The following is a 25,463-nucleotide window of genomic DNA, read 5'->3' as shown; positions in this document are numbered from 1 at the left end:
GCGCTCCTCAGTGGGTTAGGAGGTAGATAAGGGAGACAGCAATAGGCTCGGAAACCCCAAAGTGAGATGTCAAAAGAACAGAAGACTCATTCATGGGCAAGGAAATCAACTGCCCATCTAATGTTTGGCAAAATGAGACTAAGTCTAAGAGTTGAGTGTATTTCCACCTCAGAATCAAGGAGGTGGGGACGAAATTTCAAACACCACTTCAATTGAAAAACTACATTCTACAGGTGCACTGTTTCCTGCCCGCAGGCCTTCTCCATCAAATAAAGAAGTGAGAGCGATAATAAACAATTTATAATGAATATAATTTATAATGAATATAATGAAATATCCTTTCAACTGTTTTCTTCAATATCCTCTGACTATTCTTTCCTTTCATGAATGTATCATCTAATTATGATCTTTGTAAACCTAGTAAATTAAGATTTTTATGGTTAATTTAGCACCATTTTGTAACCGTTTTATCTCTCTGTACACTCTACGCAACACCAGCTTCAAAGCCCTGAAATGATTCAACCCTGAAATTACTTTTAACCAAAGGCTAAAGCTGTTGTTGTTGTTGTTGTTGTTGATTTTAAGTAATAGCTGGCTGACCCACACTAGCCACAAGAAAGTTGTAAAGAAACACAGCATGGTGTTGACTTTACAGTGAAAGTTTATAAAGGTTAGCCAGGTGGCAGTAAAAACAAACCAAAATTTAGAAGAAAATAAAATCACTTAGACTTTCAAATTGGTAAAATTCAAGTGGTTCTGATTCTATAATACAGCTGGATACACGAATTTAGAGGTTCAAGGTTTATTTGAATAAATGCTCAGAAGATACTTTCTAACATCTCCTTGGTGTCATGTGTATTCTGACCTTATTTACGCAGTCATTATCAGACAGACAAAACTCAATAATCGAGGACTAAAGGGTGTAGTCTCTGCTACTGGGTCCTAACAGAATTTTGGCTTCACCTGGAGGTACTAAAAAATTGAATGTTGGATCCATGACCAGTGACCACTGCCATAAAGGTCATGACAAAGCACAAGAACAATACTTCAAAACGAACAACTAACCCGTTAGTAAAATTCCAAATTAATCTGACATCCTTCACGGATCAGATTAGACTCTCCAAGGCAAAACTGGAACCTAGACAATTTCCCTTCGTTTTCCAGAAGTCCAGGAACTAGCTAAGATTGGATTGGTGTCTGGAGTGTGTGAGCTTTAGACTGAAATCAATAAGCTAAATTTCTAAACAAGCGCTCACTTTTATGAAAAGCCACTTATATAATATGAGTAAAGTATCAAGAAGCAGAATTTTAATTCAAGAGAAAAGTAAACTTTCAAAAGCATTTAAAGTAAATACATAACTAAACATCTTTTTGCCATACTGATGCTTTACATGTAAGCCAAACGATTTCTTCTTCTGCATTTGGAAATAGAGTAACTGCCTAAAAGCAATTTCAAATGATTAAATACACACACACAAGCATACATAATATTACAAAAGAATCTAGCAACCAAAATTTTCACCAATTCATAGAAACATTCCATTTAATTATCTATCTTCTTTAAAGTACTTATAAAGATACTTTATATTTCTGACAATTATGATGTAATTACTTATAGAGGAACTGCCATGAAGAGAAAACTTTCTAAAAACTTGATCAGTGTGAGTACCTCAACCCAGAATAATTAAACAAATCAGTTTATCATGTAATTTTTTTTAAATTTGGCATTAAAACAACTTAAGAAAAAGTAGCATCACTGTATCATTCTTAGGTATTTTAAGTCTAGAAGTATATGCAACTTAAAATTGGGGAATTAATACCATTAAGAACAGATTCAATTTGGGATGTCAAATATTTTATTATACTTATGTTAAAAAAATCCTCTTAACTATTTTTTGCTTTATGCAAAATTTCCTAAACAATTAGAAACCACTAAAGGAAAACAAAGTTTTGGAACAAAGGAAGTGACTTATACAAGACAACCTAACGTCAATAGGGAATTTGGTGTTCCGCCTAAAAAAATTTTAATAGCTTTTCTAATTAAAACTCACCATCATAAAAAATTAACCACTAAATTTAATTTCATATTAAGTATACTGTTTTATATCATTTTTATTAAAAACATGTTTTATTAGATTTTCCAACTAAATTAAATGGTGAATAGTTATTGCTTTTATTGCTGGTTTATATACTTTAATAATTACTTGAAACTATCCCATTCAGCTAAATTAGATGCAATTTTAGTCACAAACATACTTTTAATAAAATTTTATTCACGTAGACACAGCAGTTAAAGAGTGTTCTGTGTGTGTTTGTGTGTGTGTATGTTCTAAAATTAAATCCAAATGTGTGTAATACTCAGATAAAAAAATGACTGCAAACAGATTGTAAAATTTTAGTAGATGAGTAGAGGAGCATTTTCAGAAGTATTAAAAAATTTCAGTACACAACAACTGTCATAACCAAGAAAACAATGTTAACTGAAACCCATGCATATCAGTCTTCGTTCAGAAGGTGATTCAGAAGATAACACTGGCCAAAACCAGCATTTGAGCAGGACTATATCCACATGATTCAATACCCTTTAGACTATTGCCATCTTGACACTCCAAAACTCCTAGGTAGAAATGTGAGGAGTATCAAAGTGTGGTCTGGAACACTGGGTGCACACTCTTCCCACATGGTCGTCTTAGTCATCCCGCTTGTTGTGGTCCCATGAATCTGTTGTGGGGTTTTTTTTTTGTTTTTTGTTATTTTATTTTATTTTAGTTAAGTTCCCCAGGTAGGAAACTTGTGCTGCCAACTCAGCAATATAATCTAAACTAGGACAGAAGAAAAGTAAAACTTCCACTACCGTATCTCTTTACCCACTTACTTATCTCACAACTAATTTGCAATTTTTAAATTTACTCCCTTCTGTTTCCACACAAAACAGGGCTATCTATGGTCATTTTACAAATGTCCAAGTCAAGCTATACACAACGTACATGTGTATGCATCACTGTTCTGAAACCGAAACCTCAATTTCAAAAATAGTTTGCTTTTCATATTCTTCATGATCCACTCTAAGTTATTTTAGAGCTGGAACTATTAGGTTGAACCAATATGACGATTTCATATGGTTAACCTTACATGTCATGTTCATGCTTGTAACCCCACTGTGTAGTTCATTCTTGGGTTCAAAAGGCATTTGTTTAAATGAATAATGAAATATTGGATCATTCACCACTTACCTTTGCCTAAGTATACTCAAGGCTCCAGGTAAGATACTTACTAAAATTACATGTCTAAATGGGACATTTGCCTCCTTTTTGGTTACCTAGCTCCTAAATATGCTTCCTTTTGGGGGGTTAATGCTATATCATATGTCTTAGTGAGAACAAAGCTCCCCACTACAGAAGCCGAAGAGGCTCAAAGAATCTTGGAAAAATATTTCACATGGAAATGTTATTTCAATGGGTTTCTTACTAACACTCTTGGGAAATCAGTACACCACAGATTACTATATAGGAAAAGTGTTCTAGACTGATATGTTATCAAACAAAATATGTAATACTTGAAACAGGAATTTAACCCTAGACTCTAGAGAGGGATATTTGTTCTAGTCATTTGTTCTAATCAAACTAGGCTTTGAAAGACTAAGTGGACCTCAGTGGGACTCAATATTTTTCTTCCTAGCAAGATTCAAAACAAGGTATTTTTCTGACTTTCAGAAACAATCTTCCAACCTTTCGATCCTGAAAGCCACAACACTTTTAAAAGAAAATTATAATTTTCCTCAAAGGCATGTAATTCAAATTATTAGAATGCAGAGAATTTACCTATTATTTATTAATCTAGAAGATATTTATAACATATAAATTATTTTATTTCCACTAAACTGATATTTATGGTAAATAAATTGCCTGTTTTTAACAGTGAAATAAAACCTAAAATTCTTCAAAGTTTCTAATAATTAAGCATGATTGTGTGCATGTATGTAAGTATATATATTATATATAATATACATAATATATATATGTTGTAGTTTAATATTCGTATGCAGGTTAACCATTGAGTTCCAATTCAATTTTTTTCCTGTTTCTCAGTGGTCTGACCAATTGAAGCATATCAAGACATTTCTAGAGTACAAATATTATATAGAAAGGGGGAGATTTTTTTAATTCTAGTAAATGGATTATGTATTTTTACATGCTAATAGAGTTATCAAACATATCTTTTGAATGAAAAAGTTCCCTTGAATTTTTTTTTCCATCCATCACGGGTAGACACTGAAGTATTACTGAATTCTTTAAGAGAATTCTTAACTCTCAAGTCCTCTCCTTCTTTTTTGTTTCTAGACATTATTGCAACCCTTTGCTTGGCACATAGGATGCTGTTTGTTAAGGATTCAAATGCATAAAGAAGTCATTGTTTGATATATGACTGAAGTACTAAATACTGTAAAAAGAAAAAAAACCCAAAAAACAAAACAAAAAACTATGATAAAACAATCTCTATTATTACTCCACTGAGTTGAGAGACAATCAGGGGACATGGAACACACTCTCCGAAGAGCAATATATTCTGTGATGTCATGACCAAAATCATTAAAAAAATGAGGGCTTAAGGGAAATGTATAGATATAATTTTCTATTGCAATCCCTTCATTTAAAAGCTGATTAAGCAGAGTTAAAGCGGGTGTGTCTCAATTTCCCTTCGTACCCATATAATCTTTAAAAAAAAAAAAAGGGCAAAGGGAAAAAATACAACAATTTGTTGTGACTTTAAAAAAAAACCCAGAAATCCTATGCCGATTAATAATATTTTGTGATTAATAAAGTACAAATATTCCCTTGCAAAACTATCAATAGTATACAATATATTAACTCAGAAAAGCAATTAAAATGGTTCTTAGAAAAGCATACTTCTTTCAAATGAAGTTGAATGTTTATTTTGAACTGAAACTTTCAAGTCTGTCTCTAAATCTGACTTTTATTTTGCCAAACATCCTTTAATAAATAACTTCAGACAACAACAACAACAACAAATAAATCAGCTGTTTTTAGAATGTACAAATTCAGAATAAAATAAATAATTAGAAAAAAAGAATATTTTTTGAGCTATGGCATGTCCCCACAAATTTCCAGAATCAGAATTCAAAGACAGAAGCCTAAGTGAGCACATTTCTACTTATAATCCATTTACATGGATGGTAGAACCAGACACTTACAAATCGACAAGCCCCTAAATTCAGAACATCTTTAAGCTTTTTGATCTGAAATACCTTTTGGAATTCTGTAAACCACAGCCATTGCAAAGGGGAGCCTCTTTCACAATTAGCTACTTATATTTCATGATAGCTCCAAGGACCTCCTGCTTTTACAATGAACACAAGCGATTATGCAATCTTTAAATGATTTTAGCCCACAGGTATTATTTGAAGTCTGCAAAAAAGTTTTACATAGCTTAATATATTTTACTCAAAATTGGGTGACGGTGGCCAAAGGGTACAAGCTTCCAGTTATAAAATAAATTTAAGTCCTGAGGATATAACGTATGGCACGATCTCTACAGTTAATAATTCTGTATTGCATATTTCAAAAGTTGCTAAAAGACGAGATTCTAAAAGTTCTCATGACAAGAAAAAAATTGTAACTATGTACGGTGATGGATGTTACCTAGACTTATTATGGTGACCAGTCGCTAATGAATACCTATATGCAGCCATTATGTTGTACACCGGAAACTAATATAATGTTACATGTCAATTTTATCTCAATATTTCAAAGGTAAAATAGGTTAAATACGTACTATGCTAAGATTCAAGGGTTTTGCGCTTTTTTTTACCTTTATTTTTTTGTTGACTTAGGGAAGCATTATAAGCTTAAAATAAACAAAGGACGCTGAATATTATACATCAATTTTCCCTTTTGTAAATTCTTCATTCCAGCTTATGTCTTCTTGACCTTTATCTAATTATCTAGCCTAGTGGCAAGACATTTCTCTTCTTTTCCTCTGTCTAACACACATAGTATATATATATATATATCCCCCAAATGAATTTATATTGTTTCCCTTTGTACTGATTAGATTGCAAATCTTCCATAACCACAGTGAGAAAAAAAAAAAACTTTAAAAAGGGATTTTTAACTCTCCATTTTATATGGTGTCTAATAAAGACATTGTTACACCTACCTATGTTATAATTATAGGGAAAGATTTCTAAAAATCACAATATTTCAATTTCTTTACAATAAATTAATCACTTAGTATTAAAGAAAATAGAACTTTTTAATTTAAAATTTAAAATGTTACATTATTCATATGCTACAAATATTAAACTGGGGTCCCAGCTGACCATTAAAATGTGAGTTTCCCCTATAATTTCTCTAAAGACTTCAGAAATATCAAACCCATGGCTACAGAGATAGGCATTTAACTGCCAAGTCAGAGTAAAAAATAGTCTAGACCACCACATCTGATACAGTAGCCACCAGCCACATGTGACTATTTACATTTAAATTAACTTTAATTAAAGTTAAATCAAATTGAAATTAACCTTAGTTCCTCAGTTGCACTAGCAATATTTCAAGTACTCAGGAGCCGCAGCATGGCTAGTGACTACCTGACTAGCAGCACAAATCTAGAACACTTCTGTTATCTCAGAAAGTAGACTGAATGCGGTTCCTAGACTCTTTTCCAACCTCCACTTCTAAACTTCTCTTCACTGGGTCTCTTCTGTCTCCGCCTGACCGGATTCGTTCTCAGAGCCTTCTTCTCGGCCTCCACGACTTGTTCTCAACTTAGGGAGATCATGGCCCCCATGGGACATTTGCAATGTCTGAGACATTTCGGGTTGTCACAGTTTGGCAGACAGGATGTAATACTGACATGCGGTGAGTGGAGGCCAGAGACACCACTGAACACCCTACAAAGCACAGGACATCCCCCCCACCAATGAATGCCGTGTCAGCAGAGCCCAACCTGAGAAATTTTGGCCTAGAGTACTCTCGAGTGAAGCTGCATGTGGATTGCCCACCCAAAACTGGATTTGTTCTATCATTTAAGTCCCCTGCTTCAGACTACTCTCAAATATCAATGTGCACCATCTACAAAAAAGTAATACACACTAGATCCAATGTCTAGCACTCAGAGTCCCCACTAACTTAAGAAAGAGATACAAACTACGAATTTTACTACCATGAATTCTTATTTTTACAGGGGCTGGAATTTCCCCACATCGGGTAGATGAACAGTAATCAAAGGTGAGTGATAGAATATGCACTTTTATTGTGTGTTACATGAAGGTAGGGACCATGTCTTTGCTCACCATTATATATATGCATTTCATGATATATGTATTTGTATATAGGAAGCTCTAAGAGAAAGGTAACATTGGATGAGAAAAACAAGATACAGAATAGTGTAAATGATATGAACTTATTTTTATAAAAGAACGGTGAGAAAATCGGTGTATGTACATATGTTTGTGTGTGTGTCTGGGTGTATTCATGTGTGTGTATATGTATATAAGTACAGAGGAAAATGGAATGATACAGTAGCTGTCAACGCAGATTCCCTAGGAGAGTGGTACTGTCAGGGGAAAGAAGAAAATTAAAAAAGCAAAAAAATATGTAAAACTTATGTGGAAGTCATGATAATGGTAAAATGTTATATTTTCATTTTTTAAATAATGGGGTATTTAAAGAACTACCTCAAATGGAGCAACTGAAAAGAAAATCAAAAGCATGAGATCTATTTGTTAATATAGCATTTGTATTTTAGAAGAGAAATGGCTAATAAGTAAGAAAAATAATATCATTTCATACAATGATAAGTCTTCTGAAGAATATTAAAATGTAGGTGTCTGGGAGAGATAGTCCAGAGCTCAGGAAAGGTATCAGGGCTTGGAGAAGTAACTTTGGGATTTGTCAGGGTGCAGATGGTATTAAAAGCTACATGATTCAATGTGATCATCTAGAGAGTGAATGTAGGGAGGACAGAGTCAAGGGTTGCACCCTAGAGCTCTCCAAGGTGGAGTGGCACGGAGGAAAGCCTACCGGAGATGAGCAGGAAAAGCAGAGCGGAGAAAGCGGAGATGATGAGACAAGTCCTTAACTGAGTTTTGCTGGAAAGTGTGTTGTGGACATGGTGCAGAGAAATGGGGCACTGAATGGAAGGGTGCAGTGGGATCAATGGAGGCTTTCTAAAGAGGACATTTATTACACGAGGCTTGTATGTCGGAAAAGAAAGGAAGTACTCGGAAGAGATAACTCAGTGAGAAGTGTGAGGAAAAGGCATTTATATAAGGGAAGGGCTAGGCTTAGGTTGGAGAAGGAATGACTAGATATGTCCTTATCCTTGAGGCACACATTGATATAGGATGAGAAAGTACTTTCCCCTCAGGGTAAATAATATTTGAAATTATTCCACTGGATTTTATTAAAATCAATATAGACTTATATCACATCAACTATTCCCTAGCCAAAGATCCACAACTGACAACTTCTAAGAAGAAAACCACAGATTTGCATCATGGGACACATCCTCTTGTTATTTACATTCTCGAGAATTATAGACTACAAAAGGTAATGGTATAAGCAGGCAAAACACATGAACGAATATTAGTAGAGTGATACGTGTATCACTGATACATATTTCTGTTATCCTATGATCCCAGTGCTAGACAATTTCCAATAAAAAAAATCAAAATCTGAAGACTTCTATTCATATTTTAAAAGAAAAAAGATCGGGGCACCTGGGCGGCTCAGTTGGTTAAGTATCTGCCTTTGGTATAGGTCATGATCCCAGGGTCCTGGGATCAAGCCCCTCATCTGGCTCCCTGCTCAGTGGGGACTCTGCTTCTCCCTCTCACTCTTCCTCTGTGCTCTCTCCCTCTCTCTCTCAAATACATAATTTTTAAAAATTTTTAAAAATAAAAGAGAAAAGATAATTTATATCCAAACCAGAAAAACTTCATTCTTAGAAATTTCCCAAGTAAATGTCCTCTCTATCCCAATAACTATGCTACTCTGTAGTGGGGGAGATATGATTTTAAAGCCACTGATCGACGCACTCCTCCTTCCTTGTAATTCGTGCCAAGGACACCAACATCTTTTAGACTCATCTGAGCTGTGAAAAAGAAACACCCTTGCCACCTTTTTTCTTTTTTTAAACTTTTGGTATACTTAAAACTAGGGATTTCTTAAACCGTAAAGCAAAAGCAGATCACCAACAGCAACTAGAAATGCAGCAATCTTTTACAACCAGTTTTTAGTAGCAAGTGTCAGAGAAAGCAAGGAAAATATTTCATTTCCCCATCTACACATGTAGGCACAAAACCACACAGTCAAAAAAGTTCATGTAAACTTGTTAATTACAGGAATAATAAACTACTGTTGAATAAAATTGGCTGTTTGCCTTCTATTTATAACACTTCATTTTCATTCACAATTACCCTATTAAGGTACATTTACTATCACACATTATTCTATACTTACCAAGATAGAAATCTACAAAGATAATTTTTAAAGATCTCTGCAAATTGGAGACCTAAAACATGAACTGCCTAGTCTACTTTCTCTACATATCCAGTTTTCATCCTAACAAGAACAACTGGATAATTCCAAAATTGTCAATGGACCCAGGAATGAGAGATCATGATCTTTTTTTTCCTTTACTGCTGAATAAAGTAGGTCAAAATCCTAGTAAAAACCTTCTTACCCAGCAAAATCACTGATAAAACTGTCCTTTTATAATAAATCATTTTTTTAAATTACAATTTTGTCTTTTAGGAAAATTAAAACATCCAAATTACTCTTCTGATCATTTTGAAACGCTTGATTATTATGGCTCAAGAAACCAAAGCTAGAAAACATCGCACAAACCAAAACCACACTGATACGACACATTTTACGTTCAGGGTGCAAAACGTGGGCAAGCTTGGATTTTTATAACTAACATCTGTTTATAAATCAGTCTATCACACTAGTTTTGAACAAAGTACTTGAATCTAAAAATAATGAAAGTGGATAATGGAACCTGAGTAGACAAAGTCCCTGTAGGAACAGATAAAAAATTGGCCAAGAGATTGTGATGGTTGCTTTAATACACTCTGACTCAGGTTTTTGTTGTTTTGTTTATTCGGTTAGAAAGGCTTACCATCTTGCTGGCCATGAAGAGCCTGAGGACTTTGCATTCTTTCCTCAAGATTGGAGCTAAGATCAGAGTTCACAGCTGACATCCGTGTTGAATCACTCATATCAAATTCATCACTTTCTATTGAACTTTCATCCTGAAAATGGTTTTAAAATATCATCAAGCACCATAACATAAATATAACACATTCAAATAGTGACCATTTTATCTACGGGTCAATTAGAGTTTAGCCAGTAAGTAAGCTTTTACAGAACCCAGTAAAACATGTTACATTGTAATAGATACTTGAAATAACAAAGTAATAATTTCTCCCTTTAAGGAATTTCAAGACTTGTGAAAAATCAATGTATCTACGCACAGGCAGATTTAAAAGGTAAAATAACGTGTTTAGGAAGGATGTAGTTGGGGAATTATCCTAAATAAGGAAAAATGGATTTTTTTAATTAGTAAAAAATACTTCCTAGAAGACTCAAATCACAAAATAGAACACATAGAGAAATATATGTTTGAGTCTAAAAATGACTTAAAATATAAGCAAAAATCTTGCAATAAGAAAACCTCAATCAAAAAATTCTCATTGGCAAACAGAATGGATTCTAATAATTGACAAACTCATATGGCTAGATTGAAAATCCACATTTACTGAGAGCAAGGTTTTAGCACATCCTTTCTTTCCTCATAAGTAAGTAACACCATACTGCAAGCCCAAAAAGAAGTTCTGGGTAGAAGTGTGCAAGATCCATTTCCCAAAAGCCAGTTCACCACGTGGCGAAATTACCAAAAGTCCAGTTCTCCAAATGCCCAATTCATCAAAACCTGCCAAAAATTAACTTAAATCAAATCTAAGATATTTTGCTGTAGCCATTTCACTGAAACAAACTCCTGTTGGAGAACTGATTTTCGGCCAATGGTGTGCTTATGTAGGCAGAGGGGCCTGGGGAATCTGCTGTGACATGCTGTAAGTATTTAATCAAAATCAGCAGGTTTGACTTTAACTTGTAAACGTCTGATCTGAAAGTGGAGCATTAATATAATAATTAGCAGGAGCTGCAGTTCTAGTGCTATTTATGTTACAGATAACTGTTCTCTATATTTGTTCACTCACTTCAGCTTTATCACCACCTGTGAGTCAGGTCCCAGGATTCATCCTATTTTACAGATCGAGAAATTGAGGCACAGAGCAGTTAAAGAATGTATCCCACTATTATATACCAGAACCGGGATTTATATGAAGTCACTCAGGCTTGAGAAAATAGCTTCTTTGAATAGGAAGAGTTACCTTGGCTTCATAAATGACATCTTGGTATCAGCAAAGAAGTTGCTATGGTTAGGGGACAGGAACGTTCTAGTAGACTAAAAAATTGGCATTCTGATCCATAGGTCAGGTCAAGGTGATTTTGGTGTCCTTCCTTTACGAAAGGTCTGATCATGTCTGGGTCTACTGAGTAGCACTAGCTCTTCATTAATTCAGCAAGGAAATGCCACCCTGCGAGGCCTCTGGGCAATCAGCCACACAGACTTCTCCCGGCGGCATGCCCTCTCTCTCGGTACATTATGTTTTCTCCAATTCTAAATGCTAAGAAAATCCAAAGCATCTGAAATAAATATATATGTTAAAAAGAGAAAAAAAAATAACAGAATTCAATGTGCACATCAATGTTATCAGGGTGTACCATATACATATACATACATCTATATGCACACATAAGTAAGTGACAGATATTTATTATATACACTATATGTAGTGTCTATGATATGAGAGTATTTTAGAGACCATTCTCTAGAGCCAGACTGAACTGATTTAGATCCATGCTCTGCCCCCTAGAAGTGTTACCTTAAGCAAGTTACCTAACCTTTCTGTGCCTCAATTTCCTCATCCATAAAATGGGAATAATAGCATCAATCTCATAGGGCTACATAAAGATTAAGGAAATGTAATCATATTTAAAGTAGTTAGAATAATGTCAGATATATAATAAGCACAAAATTTTAATATTTTTATGTAGAATATATAGGAAATTCTACAGCATAAGTAGGATTCATATTGATTATATTTTATGAATACATACAAAAAATAAATTTAAATATAATAGTAAAGATGACCAACATGTGTTTATAAAATAGTTGTGTATTCTATATAAACATAGTCTTTAGAATCAGCATTTATTATATATACTGCAAAGAGCTAACTACCTGTAATCCTGTACAATATCATTTCCAATATATACCATCTGATAGATATTATGGGTGCATGTGTATGCATGTGTGTGTGTGTAAAATGTATGTGTATATGAGAATGTATGTGTGTTTAAAGAAAAGCTAGACACAAAAAGATCACAATCTCTGATCTGCAGAATGATTATATAAACTGCTATAACACATTATAAATAATCAACACACATTTTATCACCAATAAATAACACTCATATCAGCATGCTTTTTAAGAAATGTGGACAAAAATTAAATGGTTCTATAACCAAATGTACTTGTTATTTTATTTTTTAAAAAATCGTCATTCTATTTATCATAAGTGGCTTAATGATTCTATCTTAAATATTTTCCTCCATGATTTTCTATGAAATATAATTCACTTTTCACAATTCTACTCCTTATTAGAATATAAATTATCCAATTGTTTAGATTTACAAAGACCTTCAATGAAACTAAGTGCAGGCATTCATTCTGTAAGTTCTATTCCAATTATTAAATGATTAAATTACTATCTTTTAATAAGAGGTGGCAAATGTGTATAAAATAAAAGATTGTGGGGTTTTTATTATTGACATAGAAGAAATGCTAATTACTCTGGAAAGAAATTACTGAAGATTACTAAGAGTGAAGAATCAGAAAACTTGATTGATATGATATTATTTTATTTTATTCATGATCATCTATAGGCCATTCATCTAAATTCTTCCCTCTGTATTTTATTCTGTATGATAACCAGAAAAAGAGTCTTCACATCCTACAATGTGACCTTATTCCTTATGTTGCTAAAATCTTATCATAATGAAAGGCATGGCCAATTATCATAGCATTTGCTTCCCTAAAACTTAATTTTTAAAAATTAGAACAAACATTTTACTGTAATAAATAATTTTATGCCCAGTCTTTTTCCTTTTAAGACAGTTGCTTGAAATTCACATCACTGATCTGGTCCATATCTTATTTTAGTTTTCAAGTTCCAGATTTTACCTCTAAAGAGTCTGTACCATGTAACTCTCAATTTCCATTGCTATTGTCCCAATCGCATGTTCCCATTTCCTGAATGATTAATAAGTCTCCTAGTCATTTACCCACCTCCAATTTCTCCCCCACCAGTCCTATTCATCGACTACTGCTAAATTAATCTTTCCACTTCAGAGTGCCTCTTCTGTGCTCCTAAATTTGCAGCTATATTCAAGTCAATCCAAATCTACCAAGTAATGTGCAGGCTGCTCAATCAAACATTAAGGGGTTTCCATAAGACGGCTTGAAAACCACTCTCACCAATCTCATCTTTGTTCTGTTTTTCACTTACCTTATGCTCAAATCAAGTTAAAGCTTATATTATTATCCTTTCTGGGAAATGCACCACTTCAGACCTTCATGTGCACGAGGGTAGATATTGTTAAAAATTCAGATCACCAGGTGTCACACACTAGGTCTAGAATCAGAATCTTGGGGTGGGGGTCCTGCAACATGCAGCTCACTAAGCTCCAGGGGTGCCCCTAATGCTGGTTATTTAGCCAGTAATGTTCAGAAAAACATTCTGTGCTGATGGAAGGGCTGTATAATATTCCCTATTCAGTCAGGTGACTACCAGCCATACTTGGCTACTGCGTACTTGAAACATGGCTAGTGCAACTGAAGAACTGAAAATTTAATTTTAGTTAATTTTAATTAATTTTCAATTAAATTTAAATATCCACATATGGCTGGCAGTTACCGTATCGGGCAGTGAAGATCGGACAATTCCTCATTGTTGGACCTTGAAAATATTTCCAGTTACTCACGATTAGCAATGTAACAAACATCCTAACACATAAATTGTTTTGTTCATCACATCACATCCCTCAGTACAAATTTCTAGTCAAGGCACATGAGTAACTTTTAAAGTTTTTATAATTATTGCCGAACTCTCTCCCTGTAAGTTTATTCTGGTTTAAACTCCATCAACAATTTCTAAGAAGGTTGACTGATCTTATGTTGGATAAAGTATTTTGTAATCCTAAAGGGACTCCCATTCCTGTCTTTATTTCTCTTAATAGCATTTAGCATCTTCTTATAAACATACTTTCACTACTTACTTCCTTTATTTTCTCCCCCTGCCTAGAAGTTAGGTTTAATAGAGGCAAGATTTTTGTCGATTTACTCACTGTTTACCTCCATTATCTACAAAGGCCAGTTACACAGAAGGTATTCAATAAATATTTGTTGAACTAATTGAATTAACACATTAAAATTTAAATATAACTGAGCACAAAGAAATAGCTCACTTGAATTCCTTTTTAATGTGATTCACTTAATCACCTTCCTATCTTTAAATAATCATAACTTCTAAAATTTTGCAAATAATCTAGTCACTTATCTGAATATTTTTAAGGCAATGTATCTCCAATTGGTATCTTCAAACTGTAAGGATGAGAGTTATTTTCCTAATCCAGTTATAAATTAAAAGGATCTACTTCCTTTGTGTGAAGTACTTATGATTTTTTAGAAGCCAGAAGGATTCAGCATATGTGGGCTGTACTGTTGGCACAAAGTTGATCTTCTTACTTTTTAGCCTAGAAATAAATGTACCAACAACTAAATGAGCTTCCTACAAATAATTTGACAGTTTGAACTAGTTTATGAGGTTTTAAATTTTTTTCCAATTATATAATAAATGATGGGAATAATTTTTCCATTCTCTGGGATGGATAGACATTAATGTTTTTTTAGTTGTCTCTCATGTCTTAACCCAATGATTTTATTACTGTTTATTTAATCATTTATCTGCAGCCATCTGGTAATATGAAATCCAAACTGCCACTGTACAAATGCAGATCATTTTATAGAGTGTACCCTTAGTAGTTTTTTGAGATAAAACAATTTTATAAATACAGTTTTGAGCTCAAAGCTGTTCAAGTACAGAGGAAAACAGCAACAACAACAACAAAAACTGGGTTTTATTAAATAAAGTAAGCTCAACAAAGTAATATTGAAAGAATTTTATAGTACTTCACCAAATCATGCTGTATTTGGAAAATATTTAACCACATTTCCTGTTCTTGAGAAATTTCAAGAAGGAGTGTATGTTTTAGCCTGAAAAACTATTCTTAATATTGATAATCTGAATGTGCCCATTAATTAATAGCTACTGAACTACTTTACAAGGATTTCCTAAGCCCCTATTGCTACAGGTTTTGGGGGGAATATATATCACTTGGTCCCTGCCTCTGAGATACTTCTACCAAACTGAACAGTTAGTTAGTATCCTAGAGAATATTCAACAAATGTGCATTTGTGTCTAATACACGCCAGCAAGCACATTTCTAGATTCTTACTGTACAAATTAAACAATAACTCGAAACATAGAAATACCTCTAATTAGGAAGAATCACCACAACTTAACTCTAGAAAATGCAGAGAAGTCGACAAACTAATATATAGAATAATGGAGAAAAAAGTTAAAATGTATGGAAGATTTAGATGGTGGAAAAAATCATTAGACTTGAAATACTTTTTAAAATGAGTTTTTTTGACTTCCAGGCAAAACAACCTTAGTACTAAAGGCTTGCATACTTTCCTTGGATACTCACTCATTTGGGAAAACTTTCCCCTGAACTTTCTAGCCCTTTCCCAAGGCCGGCTTGATGGCAGTCAATTAAGGAAAATGAATCTTTCTTGGGAACGAACACATTCCCACAGAGCACTAAGGCAGCTGTGTTGAGACAGGGACTCTCTAGCAAGGACTAGAAGTTTCTGCTCGTTTCTCCATCTGTGTCATCCCAGTGACATTCCTTTCATTAAAAAATAAATCACCGTCTTCAGAATGCCATCATGCTTAATACGCTAGTCATGGTTACCAAACTTCATTCTGACTTGGAAGTAGATATTTCCATTTTACCTCATCTTGCTGTGAGTTTAGCAGCCGCAGTTTCATGTGCTTCATATAGGCCATGGTAATTGGCATGTTGTAATCAATCATGCTGGTCACCAAAGTGGGAGGTTTTCCATTATCTGGAATAAAACATTTTGAATGGGTGTGAAAGTGATACCACACTCTACCTGTAATCTCAGAACGATCCAATTTGTTCAAATGGAAATAGGATGCTAGATACCAAGTCTTTAGGAGATTGGTAGCATTACGGATGGATTGTAGAAAAAAAATAACTATACAAAGGTATAAAGGACAAATTAATGCTACAGATAAATTAGTTATTCCTAACTACAGGGGAGCTCTTTGATACCCCAGTAACAGTGGGTGAAGCCAATATCGTGATTAAACACAATTACCTGTATCTTTGTATTTTTCTCCTTTGCTGCATAACTACTTTGTCTGTGTGCTACTTGAGTGAAAAAGGAAATTTGCATGGTTTTTTCTTTTATCTTTTATCTTTGTCTATTCATCCCCCAACACATGGGAATGGACTAGCCTAAATGTATCTTTAAAATTAAACTTTGAGAGAAATTGATAGATCAGGAAAATCATCTAAGTAATTTTTAATGAGAGCTAAAGACAAATTATAACTTGCATGTAAAAATTGTCAGTGAAGGAGCTCCAGACCACCCATCCCTTTCAAAAATAAGGAACTGGTAGGTTTAAAAGGACACTGATGGAAAATCAATTTCCTTGCTAACTGATTTAAAATAACATGAAATACACACAATATGTGAAAGTTAAAATATTATCATAGGAAAAAAAAGTTATTTGGCACAGCCAAAACCACCTTTCTTCTGAGAATGGGCACAGAATTACTCTGTAAGTGGATATTGAAAATTCACTGCCTCTTACTCAAATAAATGAGATGATCTGACTTGTTGAACTGTTTCAGTCTACCACATTTTTGTAAAAATGTGGGCTATACATTGTCACTACGAATAAAATTACTTTAAATCTCACTATTTGACCCTGGGGCTACCTTTGTGATCTGTTCCATCTGGGTTTAAATGCATTCTTTTCTGGCACTCGGAGCAGCTCATTAGAAACCGTGTCACCGCTTCTCTTGGTAGGAAGGCATAGCTCTCTGAAATCTGAAATGATTCACAAAATAGAGGTGTTATTATATAAGCTGACCGAGCCTGAGTCCACAGAAATGATCATCGTATTTCCAAATAAGACGCATTATTCCATAATGGCAGGAAGCACAATGAAAGCATGCACTGCGTACCATGCATCATTTCAAGAAATATCTATCCAACTTGATGGCACGTGTCTTAATAAGAGCTAATAATGCGATGTGGAGGGAAAAAAGCTCAACCACATCTGGATGGGTATCTGTTTCTCTGTCTGCATTTCTTTTAGGAAAAGTAATCACAGTGTGCAGAGAGTCTAGTGAATTTTCCTTATTAAAGATTGTCAACGTTTTTTTTAAACTCACTGCTAGCACCATCCTAGTTTTATTCAATTTCGCATGTATTTTTAGAAATTTAGCCCCAACTAGAAACAAGAAACTTTGGATTTTGCATTAATGAGCATGTCTTCGTTATGGCTTTCTGAAACATTTTAATTGAAAATAACAGATAATTCTAAGAGAACTCATGTATCTCTTCACTGCAGTGAATCATCTCTTCCACAGAAAATGACACACCTGGAAATGCATTTTGGCCACTTACTCCATTTGTTATCTTAGGTCACTCTTTCATAATGTATGTCCACAATAGTTCACGCTGATTGTCAGAGCAAGCTTTCCCCATACCCTATACAGAGCTTCTATTTTCAGAACCATGATCTAGAATCACATTAGAAATCAATACTCCCGTCAGTAATTTTTAAAATCTTAACTTTTCAAAAACCAAGGTATTTCTGTCATCAAAGCAAATAACTTCTGAAGGGAAGCTGACAGATGGTTAAATATCTCTAAATAAAAGTGGACACTGACTCCAATAGCGCTACTAACAAGTGTGATACAGGCATTAGTCTTCCACCAGAACACAAACACTGGTGCATGAAATACAAGATAAAGAAGAAGAAGAAATGAGTTGGGAATTAGACATAAAAGCTACCAACAATTTCTCAGGTGCATGCACAGCTGTTACGAACAGTACTATATTTTAAGTTTGTAGAAAGGAAAGAAAATATGCACCGTGTGTATAATTAAGTACAAGTCTACACCAATTCCATTAATAGTGATGGGGTCAGCTTTTGCTTATTCATGCCATAGAAAGAGCACAACATTGAAGAAACCCTACACACTAAAATCCAATATTGTAAAGCATACTTTGCCTTGAATTTAATAATAAAATCAGTTTGCATCATTTATCCTAGATCAGGGCAAAAAAGGGGTAAGGATACCAAAGAGAAAGTGCCAGTCCACAATTAAAATGTCTCATGGATTATCCATATGCAGGTAATTAAAATTCAGCTCTACTAGCGTTTTTAATATAACTATCATTTGTAAATTAAAATTTGTTGTCCAGTTTTAAAACATGCTTCTTCATACTGTACAAAGAATCGTGAGAGAAAAAAAACCTATTCATCGAACTATTTCATCAAACTATTTTATATTAGTTAGTGAATAAGGAAATATATACACAATTTAAATTCTCACTTTCTCTTACGTTATTTCCCCTAACCACCCACCCACCCACCCACACACACTCACACACACACACACTCACACACATTTGATTCCTATTCATCTATTTTACTGAGGGAACTCACACAACTTTGCCTGATTTGTTTATCTAACTAGAGATCTTTTTTTTCCCTGACTCTCTGAAAACCTACATTAAAATAATTCAGAAGTTAAAAAAAAAATCCAGGAGGCATACCTGGTCCTGATATTTTAACTCACAAGGGGTCATAGTCCACTGGAAGTATGGGGCTGACCAGTAAATTCTTCAACAAATAGGATTTGAGAAGAATGTCCTATTGATTTCCATAGAGGTTTTCTATTACATCGTTCTCTACTTACATAAAAGAGAAATCTTCCATTGAAAAAAATGATGGGCAAATGGTGGACTTGAAGACACCCTGCTTCTGCTTCCAGGGTCCTGACGCTCTCCACAATCTGCCCCTCTCCCCATGCTACTAAGGCACTTGAGTAGGAATCCCTTCTAGGCAGATTTATCATTGACCTGACTCAACTGTATTCCTTGTCCTAGCACTACGTCACTCCAAATCCATTTTTTAAATAATCATTATTAATCATATTACAATTCCTTTATAGTTTAACTCTGAAAAACAGAGTACCTGTAAGGGTCACAAATATGTTTGTGTTCACATGTACATGGAAAAAATATAAAGTCCCACTTTGTATCTTAGAAAAAAAATTTCAGCAAGTATTTTATCACATTACTCTCTGTAATGTTATTCTGGCATCGCACTTGGCATGTCATGACATGTTATGTAAGTGGTAAAAGCACTTATTTAGGGGGACTTTTCTTGGTGTTCAGAATCCATTTTATGGGGAGACTGGCCAAGGCATCCCGCTGTCCTCGAATCCTTTCTTCTCCACCTCACGCTCACTGGGGCTCGCAAACCATGGAGTCTTCTTAAGCACAAGGACAAAAGACCCCCAGAACAGACTCTTCACATCTCACACTCATTTCGGAAATAACAGTTCTCTTGCCATGCAGGTGAAGACAGAAAATAATTTCTTTTTCCTTATCTAGAATTTTTCCTCCCAGGCGTCTTTGAAATTAAGAATCCTAGGCAACCTTCATTGCTGAAGTTCTTAGAGTATTTTTAAAAATGAAAAAATATTCTTAAAAAGTTTTTAAATGATGGTGCATTTGAATATATACATTTCATAATTAAAGCCCTGTCTTCTGATCCTATGGGTATCCTCCAGTAACCCCGTTTAGAGATAACATTGAAAGCCCACACGTGAAGCCTCCTTAGAAATTGAGGCAGGGGCTAAATGCCCTTATGGTTCCTCCTCTAATGAAAGGTCTGGTTTCCATTAGCTGGGAGTGAACATTTGAAATGCTAAGTCAACTTTAAATAGATTTTCATAAATGGTGATAAAACTCAGGGATGTGTTCTTCTAGGCTGTCCATTCATCAAAGTCCTAACATCCTTTATGCAACATTTAATAGCAGTTGCAAATACAACCTAGAAGGGACGGAAATTGAAAAATATTTTGACTCTGATATTTGAAATACCATTCTACTAATACTATAATTAATTATATAAAATGCTCTAATCATTCATAAATGTATATTTCCTTGACCCACTCTTCAAATCTAATCACTTATTTGTTTCTGGGATAGAAACTGAGCTTTCAATATAGAGTACAGAACATTTTCTAGAACACGGATGAGATTAATACTTCACTTGAAAATGTATTCTTGAAATATCTTAATATTTTGGAAGGATACAGAGTATTTACTTAGAATTTGTCCATGCAGAAACACTGCATCTTGTTAGTAATAAGAAGCAAAACAAAACACAAATGGATATTAGTCTTGCTCTCTCTGAACTAAACACTAAAAAGATAACTACCTTATGACAAGCCACGTATATTGCTTATAGTAGAACTTAACATCCAAAGGAAGGATGAGAACCTCGCCATATTGAAATTTATAAACTAATGACCAAACACTATTTATCATGTAAATAATTATGAGGCATCTCTTTCATAGAAATGCTTTTTTTTTTCTATGAATAAGGACTTATTTTCTTAGATTTATATAATGCTTTCTATTTTTCCTTTCTTTTTTTTTTTTTTAAGATTTTATTTATTTATTTGACAGAGAGAGAGACAGCCAAAAAGAGAGGGAACACAAGCAGGGGGTGTGGGAGAGGAAGAAGCAGGATCCCAGTGGACCAGACTGATGCGGGGCTCGATCCCAGAATGCCAGGATCATGCCCTGAGCCGAAGGCTGATGCTTAACAACTGAGCCACCCAGGCGCTACAATGCTTTCTATTTTTCACTGACTTTTTGCATTCATTATTTTAGACAGTAGCTAAACAGATTTTACAGTAATTTTCTGATAAGTGGATTGACTGGTATGAAGAGACGAAATGAACTGCCATTATTACACAACAGAGGGCAAAGCAAAGAGCTGGAACTCAAGCCTGGATCTCCCAAATCCTGGCCTATTTCTATACATTGAATGGACCATGGTGGGCTTATCCAAAAGATGGAGAAATCTGTAGGGTCCAAGGAAAGCAGCAACGTCAAAATAGATCTTTAAAAATTGTATATTTCAAAAACACCTGAAGTATGAAAGTATTCTCACAGGACAAAGTCAGCACTTGTGAAACTTCTTTAAACTTGAGTTATGGCTGAAGATCTGTTGTTGTTGCTTTTAACTTTGAATTAGCTGTGGTTGAGAGGGGTGGGGATGCTGTGGCACAACATATTTTTTCATTACTCACCACTTCTAAAGACCTTAATTCCTCTGTGTTTTGGACATTATTAATACTCTTACAATGAAAATATTACCTTCTAAGTCCATTAAAACTGGGGTTCATCAATAGTGCAGAATATCATGAATCAAATTATTATCATAAATTAGAAGTAGAAATGACTTCTCCCATCCAAAAAACATGGTAATACTTCTACATAAAAATAACTGAACTGCAGGGGCGCCTGGGTGGCACAGCGGTTAAGCGTCTGCCTTGGGCTCAGGGCGTGATCCCGGCGTTGTGGGATTGAGCCCCACATCAGGCTCCTCCGCTGTGAGCCTGCTTCTTCCTCTCCCACTCCCCCTGCTTGTGTTCCCTCTCTCGCTGGCTGTCTCTATCTCTGTCAAATAAATAAATAAAATCTTTAAAAAAAAATAACTGAATTGCAGCATCTTTTCATAGATTAAACAATAAAAATGGCCTCAGTAGCAAAGACAGTATGACCTTAGTAATCTAATGATAAACAGATCCACCCGAAGAAGCCCTGATGATCAAGTCCCATAAGGGGCACTGCTAGTGATCTTCCACTCGCGGCTTAAAACAACAACAACAAACTATTGGGGACACATTTTTGAAAAGGTTATTGGCAAATACTATGATTGAAAAGAGGATGGGCACTTCACCTTGCCAATGTCCCTGCCACTCTGAAGAAAGAAGAAACAGTATTTTTTCAAAACCTTACAGCTATAGTATGGGGACTAACATAACATAATAAAAATAAATAAATAAATAATAAAAAAGTATTTAAAAAAAAAAAAAAACACCTTACAACTATAAAGCCAAATTCTGGCTTCCTCTCAACACAGTTCAGTTAGGGTAAAAATGTCAGTGACCCAAAAGAACTGAAATAAAAGAGCAAGTGCGGTTAAATTGATATGCAAATCTTATCTTGTAAATTCAATAATAAAGAACTTCTAAAATTTTCTTACATGTATTTTTGAATCGCAGAGCTTTGTCTTCAGAAGCAAATCTTTCCTACCTGGATCTGAATACACGAAGTAACATCAAGTTAGAAAAACTGAAAAACTTAGTCAGTTAATCAAAGCAATGTAATAATAAACCATTGCTTTGCTGTATTTTCTCAGACTGTGTGTCTCACAGTTCTATGACGCAAGTGTATCTCATTAACCCCAGCCATAAAATTTTGATAGCAACATGGCTAAGAGAGAAGAATTTTAAAACAGGGCTATTTGTCCTATGTCTTTCTTCCTCAGTCCCAAGCCTCTTCTCCAAGTTTAACTGTTTAATTTCTGAACATTTTCAGAAGAAATGTACCCTAAATGTATTCAGCTGGTACATATACCTGCAATACTCTGGTTCCTGATATGGTAAAGCATGGACAGTTCTCAAAATTAAGATTCTCTTTCAATATATGACAACTATTACTCACTGTTGCTGCTTTATACAAAAAGAAATGCTTCCTAAATAATACCTCAATGTTTAAGTTTTCCATGAATGGAGCCCTTAATAACTGGATTATACTAAGCAAGGATTTGACATGGATTTTATCCTTTGATACTCCCAACAATGCCAGGAATAGATTACTATCATCACCATTGCCACCTCTGTTTAAAAGATGAGGAAACTAAGTTTCAGAGAGGTTGTGTAACTTGTCAAACGAGTAAAGAGAAAGGACTCAGGTTATAATCTGGTTTCAGAGACTATCCCCTTAATCACTATATTTTATAGTCTCTCCAGCTTATCAGCATTAAAGAGAGAGAGAGAGAGAAACTGTCTTATCCATAAAGAGTTGGAATATTAACCTCACAGCATAGGCTAATATCCTGAAATGTTTATGTTTCCTGGTGTGAGAGTCTTTGTAAGTTTAAGATGCTCTAACAGGTTTGAGGCGGCCATTCTGAAAACAAGGGGCAGTCAAACTCTCTGTATCTTGACTTGGGTTACAAAGTTCCCCAAGAAACACATGACTGCACACTAACAATGGAGAGCGCCACCTGGAGGAAATTTACAACAGGCTGTTGGGCAGAACTGATCGCTAAAGTGATGGGCTTTGCAACAATGTTGTAATATTTAAAAGCCAGGAACTAAACGCATAGGACTTCGCTTTTAATAGAAAGTGCAAGAGGGGTATGAGTAGTCAATTTCCAAAGGAAAAAGAACTCCAATTATTGAAGGGAATTCACCAGTTGAGAAGTCATTCTTGGCTTAAGATGCAAGCCCAACGGGTGAACTGAAACAGAGATATTCCATGACACGGGTGAATCGTAAGCATTAGCCATCACTTTTTAAAGCAAAACAAAATGGCTAAAGCCAAAAGATTTATCCACCAAAATCATGCCATTTTGTCCTACGTTCACTAAGCTTTTAGCAAAAACAAAACAAAAGCAAACAAACAGAAACAAAATTAATGTTACTAAATATCAGTAATTTGGAAAAGTAGGAGGCAGTGCTGAATTTCATTATAAATTACATTACTCCTCAGCCTGCTGCCTTGGTATAGTGTGCTCCATATCAGAGACAGAGCCTCAGAGCAAATAAAACTGGTCTAATCACACTATTTTTAAAATTACCATTGCTTTTGCTTTATAAAATGAATTTATAGAATAGCATTAATACTTTTATTTTACTGGAATAATAACATTAAAGACCTGTTTGCTGCTGAATACCATGCAGTGCACTTATGGAAGAATTTGCCCTTGGGGCCAAAATTTGATATGTTGTCTTATGTATGCTGTTGAGATTCTGAACAAAAAATAAATTAGAAATAATCTCCTAGTGAAATTTGTTTATCTTGTTATATTAATATTGTGATATTTAATATTGTGCTATTTATCACAAACCACCTGCAATGTACATAACTGGATAATATGACTATAGAAAGTGTATTTTTAAAAACTGATAAAATTTAACTATCATTGAATAAAGCCTATAAGTCTAAACGCCATAGATTCATAAAGAGAGAGCACACCATAGTCCAGAGAACCCTCTGTCTGGGGGATGGAAGTCTTCGTTCAGCCTAACATCTCTTATTCAACAAGGGCTACTCTGTCTTTATCTACTTTAGCCATTGTATATCTTTGAATTCATTTGAAAGGAGGAAATTCGGACTATTAAAAAAAAAGTTTGCAAATGTTATACACCTCCCTCAGACATTCTTCTAGGTGTATTACAAAACTGAGGTATCTAGCCAATGGTTTGCCCTTATATTTACATGGGTTCTCTTTTACGCGTTTCATGCATGAGAAAAGATAAGCAGTAAGCATCGTTGTACTTCTACAGAGGAAATTATTAACTTGCAAAGGGTGCATATGGAAACTGTCTTTCAAAGATGAAGACATTTTTCACCTAAACATTTACTTCTTCAACAAATACCTACTGAATGCACAGATGGTATAATTACCCCTGAATACAGCTAGAAATGGTTCTACACCACTAGTGTGCCTACATACATCAAATTCTTGGAATCACCTATTGGTAAGCGTTTGATTAATTCCAAAGTGATTCTGAAAAATGCCTTCATCAGGACTCAACATAAATACTCTTCGGTGAAAAGTACATGCATAGTAATAATCAATTAGACAAAAAGCCAGACATTTGGCCTGCCTATACAAAGTCTGCATTCACTCTGGACCCCAACAATTTTTGCTTCAAAACCCTAATTACTGTTTCAGAAAGATCTGGCGCTCTGTTGTATCCATCTGACCTCTAAACATCTGTGAAATGACCAACTGAATTCCTGCACCTTAATAATGTCACCAATACCAAACCCAGGATGCTGCTGCATTTGCACCTCACCCCCCCAAAGTCACCACTGCTCCC

The 25,463-nt window shown here is 34.7% G+C and overlaps 1 protein-coding gene across 4 annotated transcripts in view; it reads right to left on the bottom strand.

The window, feature by feature from the left end:
- Positions 1–25,463, bottom strand: part of NOL4 (nucleolar protein 4) — a 388,144-nt gene that overhangs the window by 265,850 nt on the left and 96,831 nt on the right. For all 4 annotated transcript variants that reach the window (XM_040632608.1, XM_008691056.2, XM_008691064.2 and 1 more), the window contains 3 exons: positions 17,247–17,358; positions 16,232–16,344; positions 10,144–10,276 (listed from right to left, as the gene is read on the bottom strand). In XM_040632608.1, the coding sequence (XP_040488542.1) occupies positions 10,144–10,276; positions 16,232–16,344; positions 17,247–17,358 (358 nt within the window). The remainder of the gene's footprint in view (positions 1–10,143; positions 10,277–16,231; positions 16,345–17,246; positions 17,359–25,463) is intronic.

Source organism: Ursus maritimus, unplaced genomic scaffold (assembly GCF_017311325.1).
Source record: "Ursus maritimus isolate PB19 unplaced genomic scaffold, ASM1731132v1 scaffold_18, whole genome shotgun sequence".
Lineage (NCBI taxonomy): Eukaryota > Metazoa > Chordata > Mammalia > Carnivora > Ursidae > Ursus > Ursus maritimus.
The sequence above is the reverse complement of the archived record's forward strand: the minus strand, read 5'-3'. Positions and strand labels throughout refer to the sequence as shown.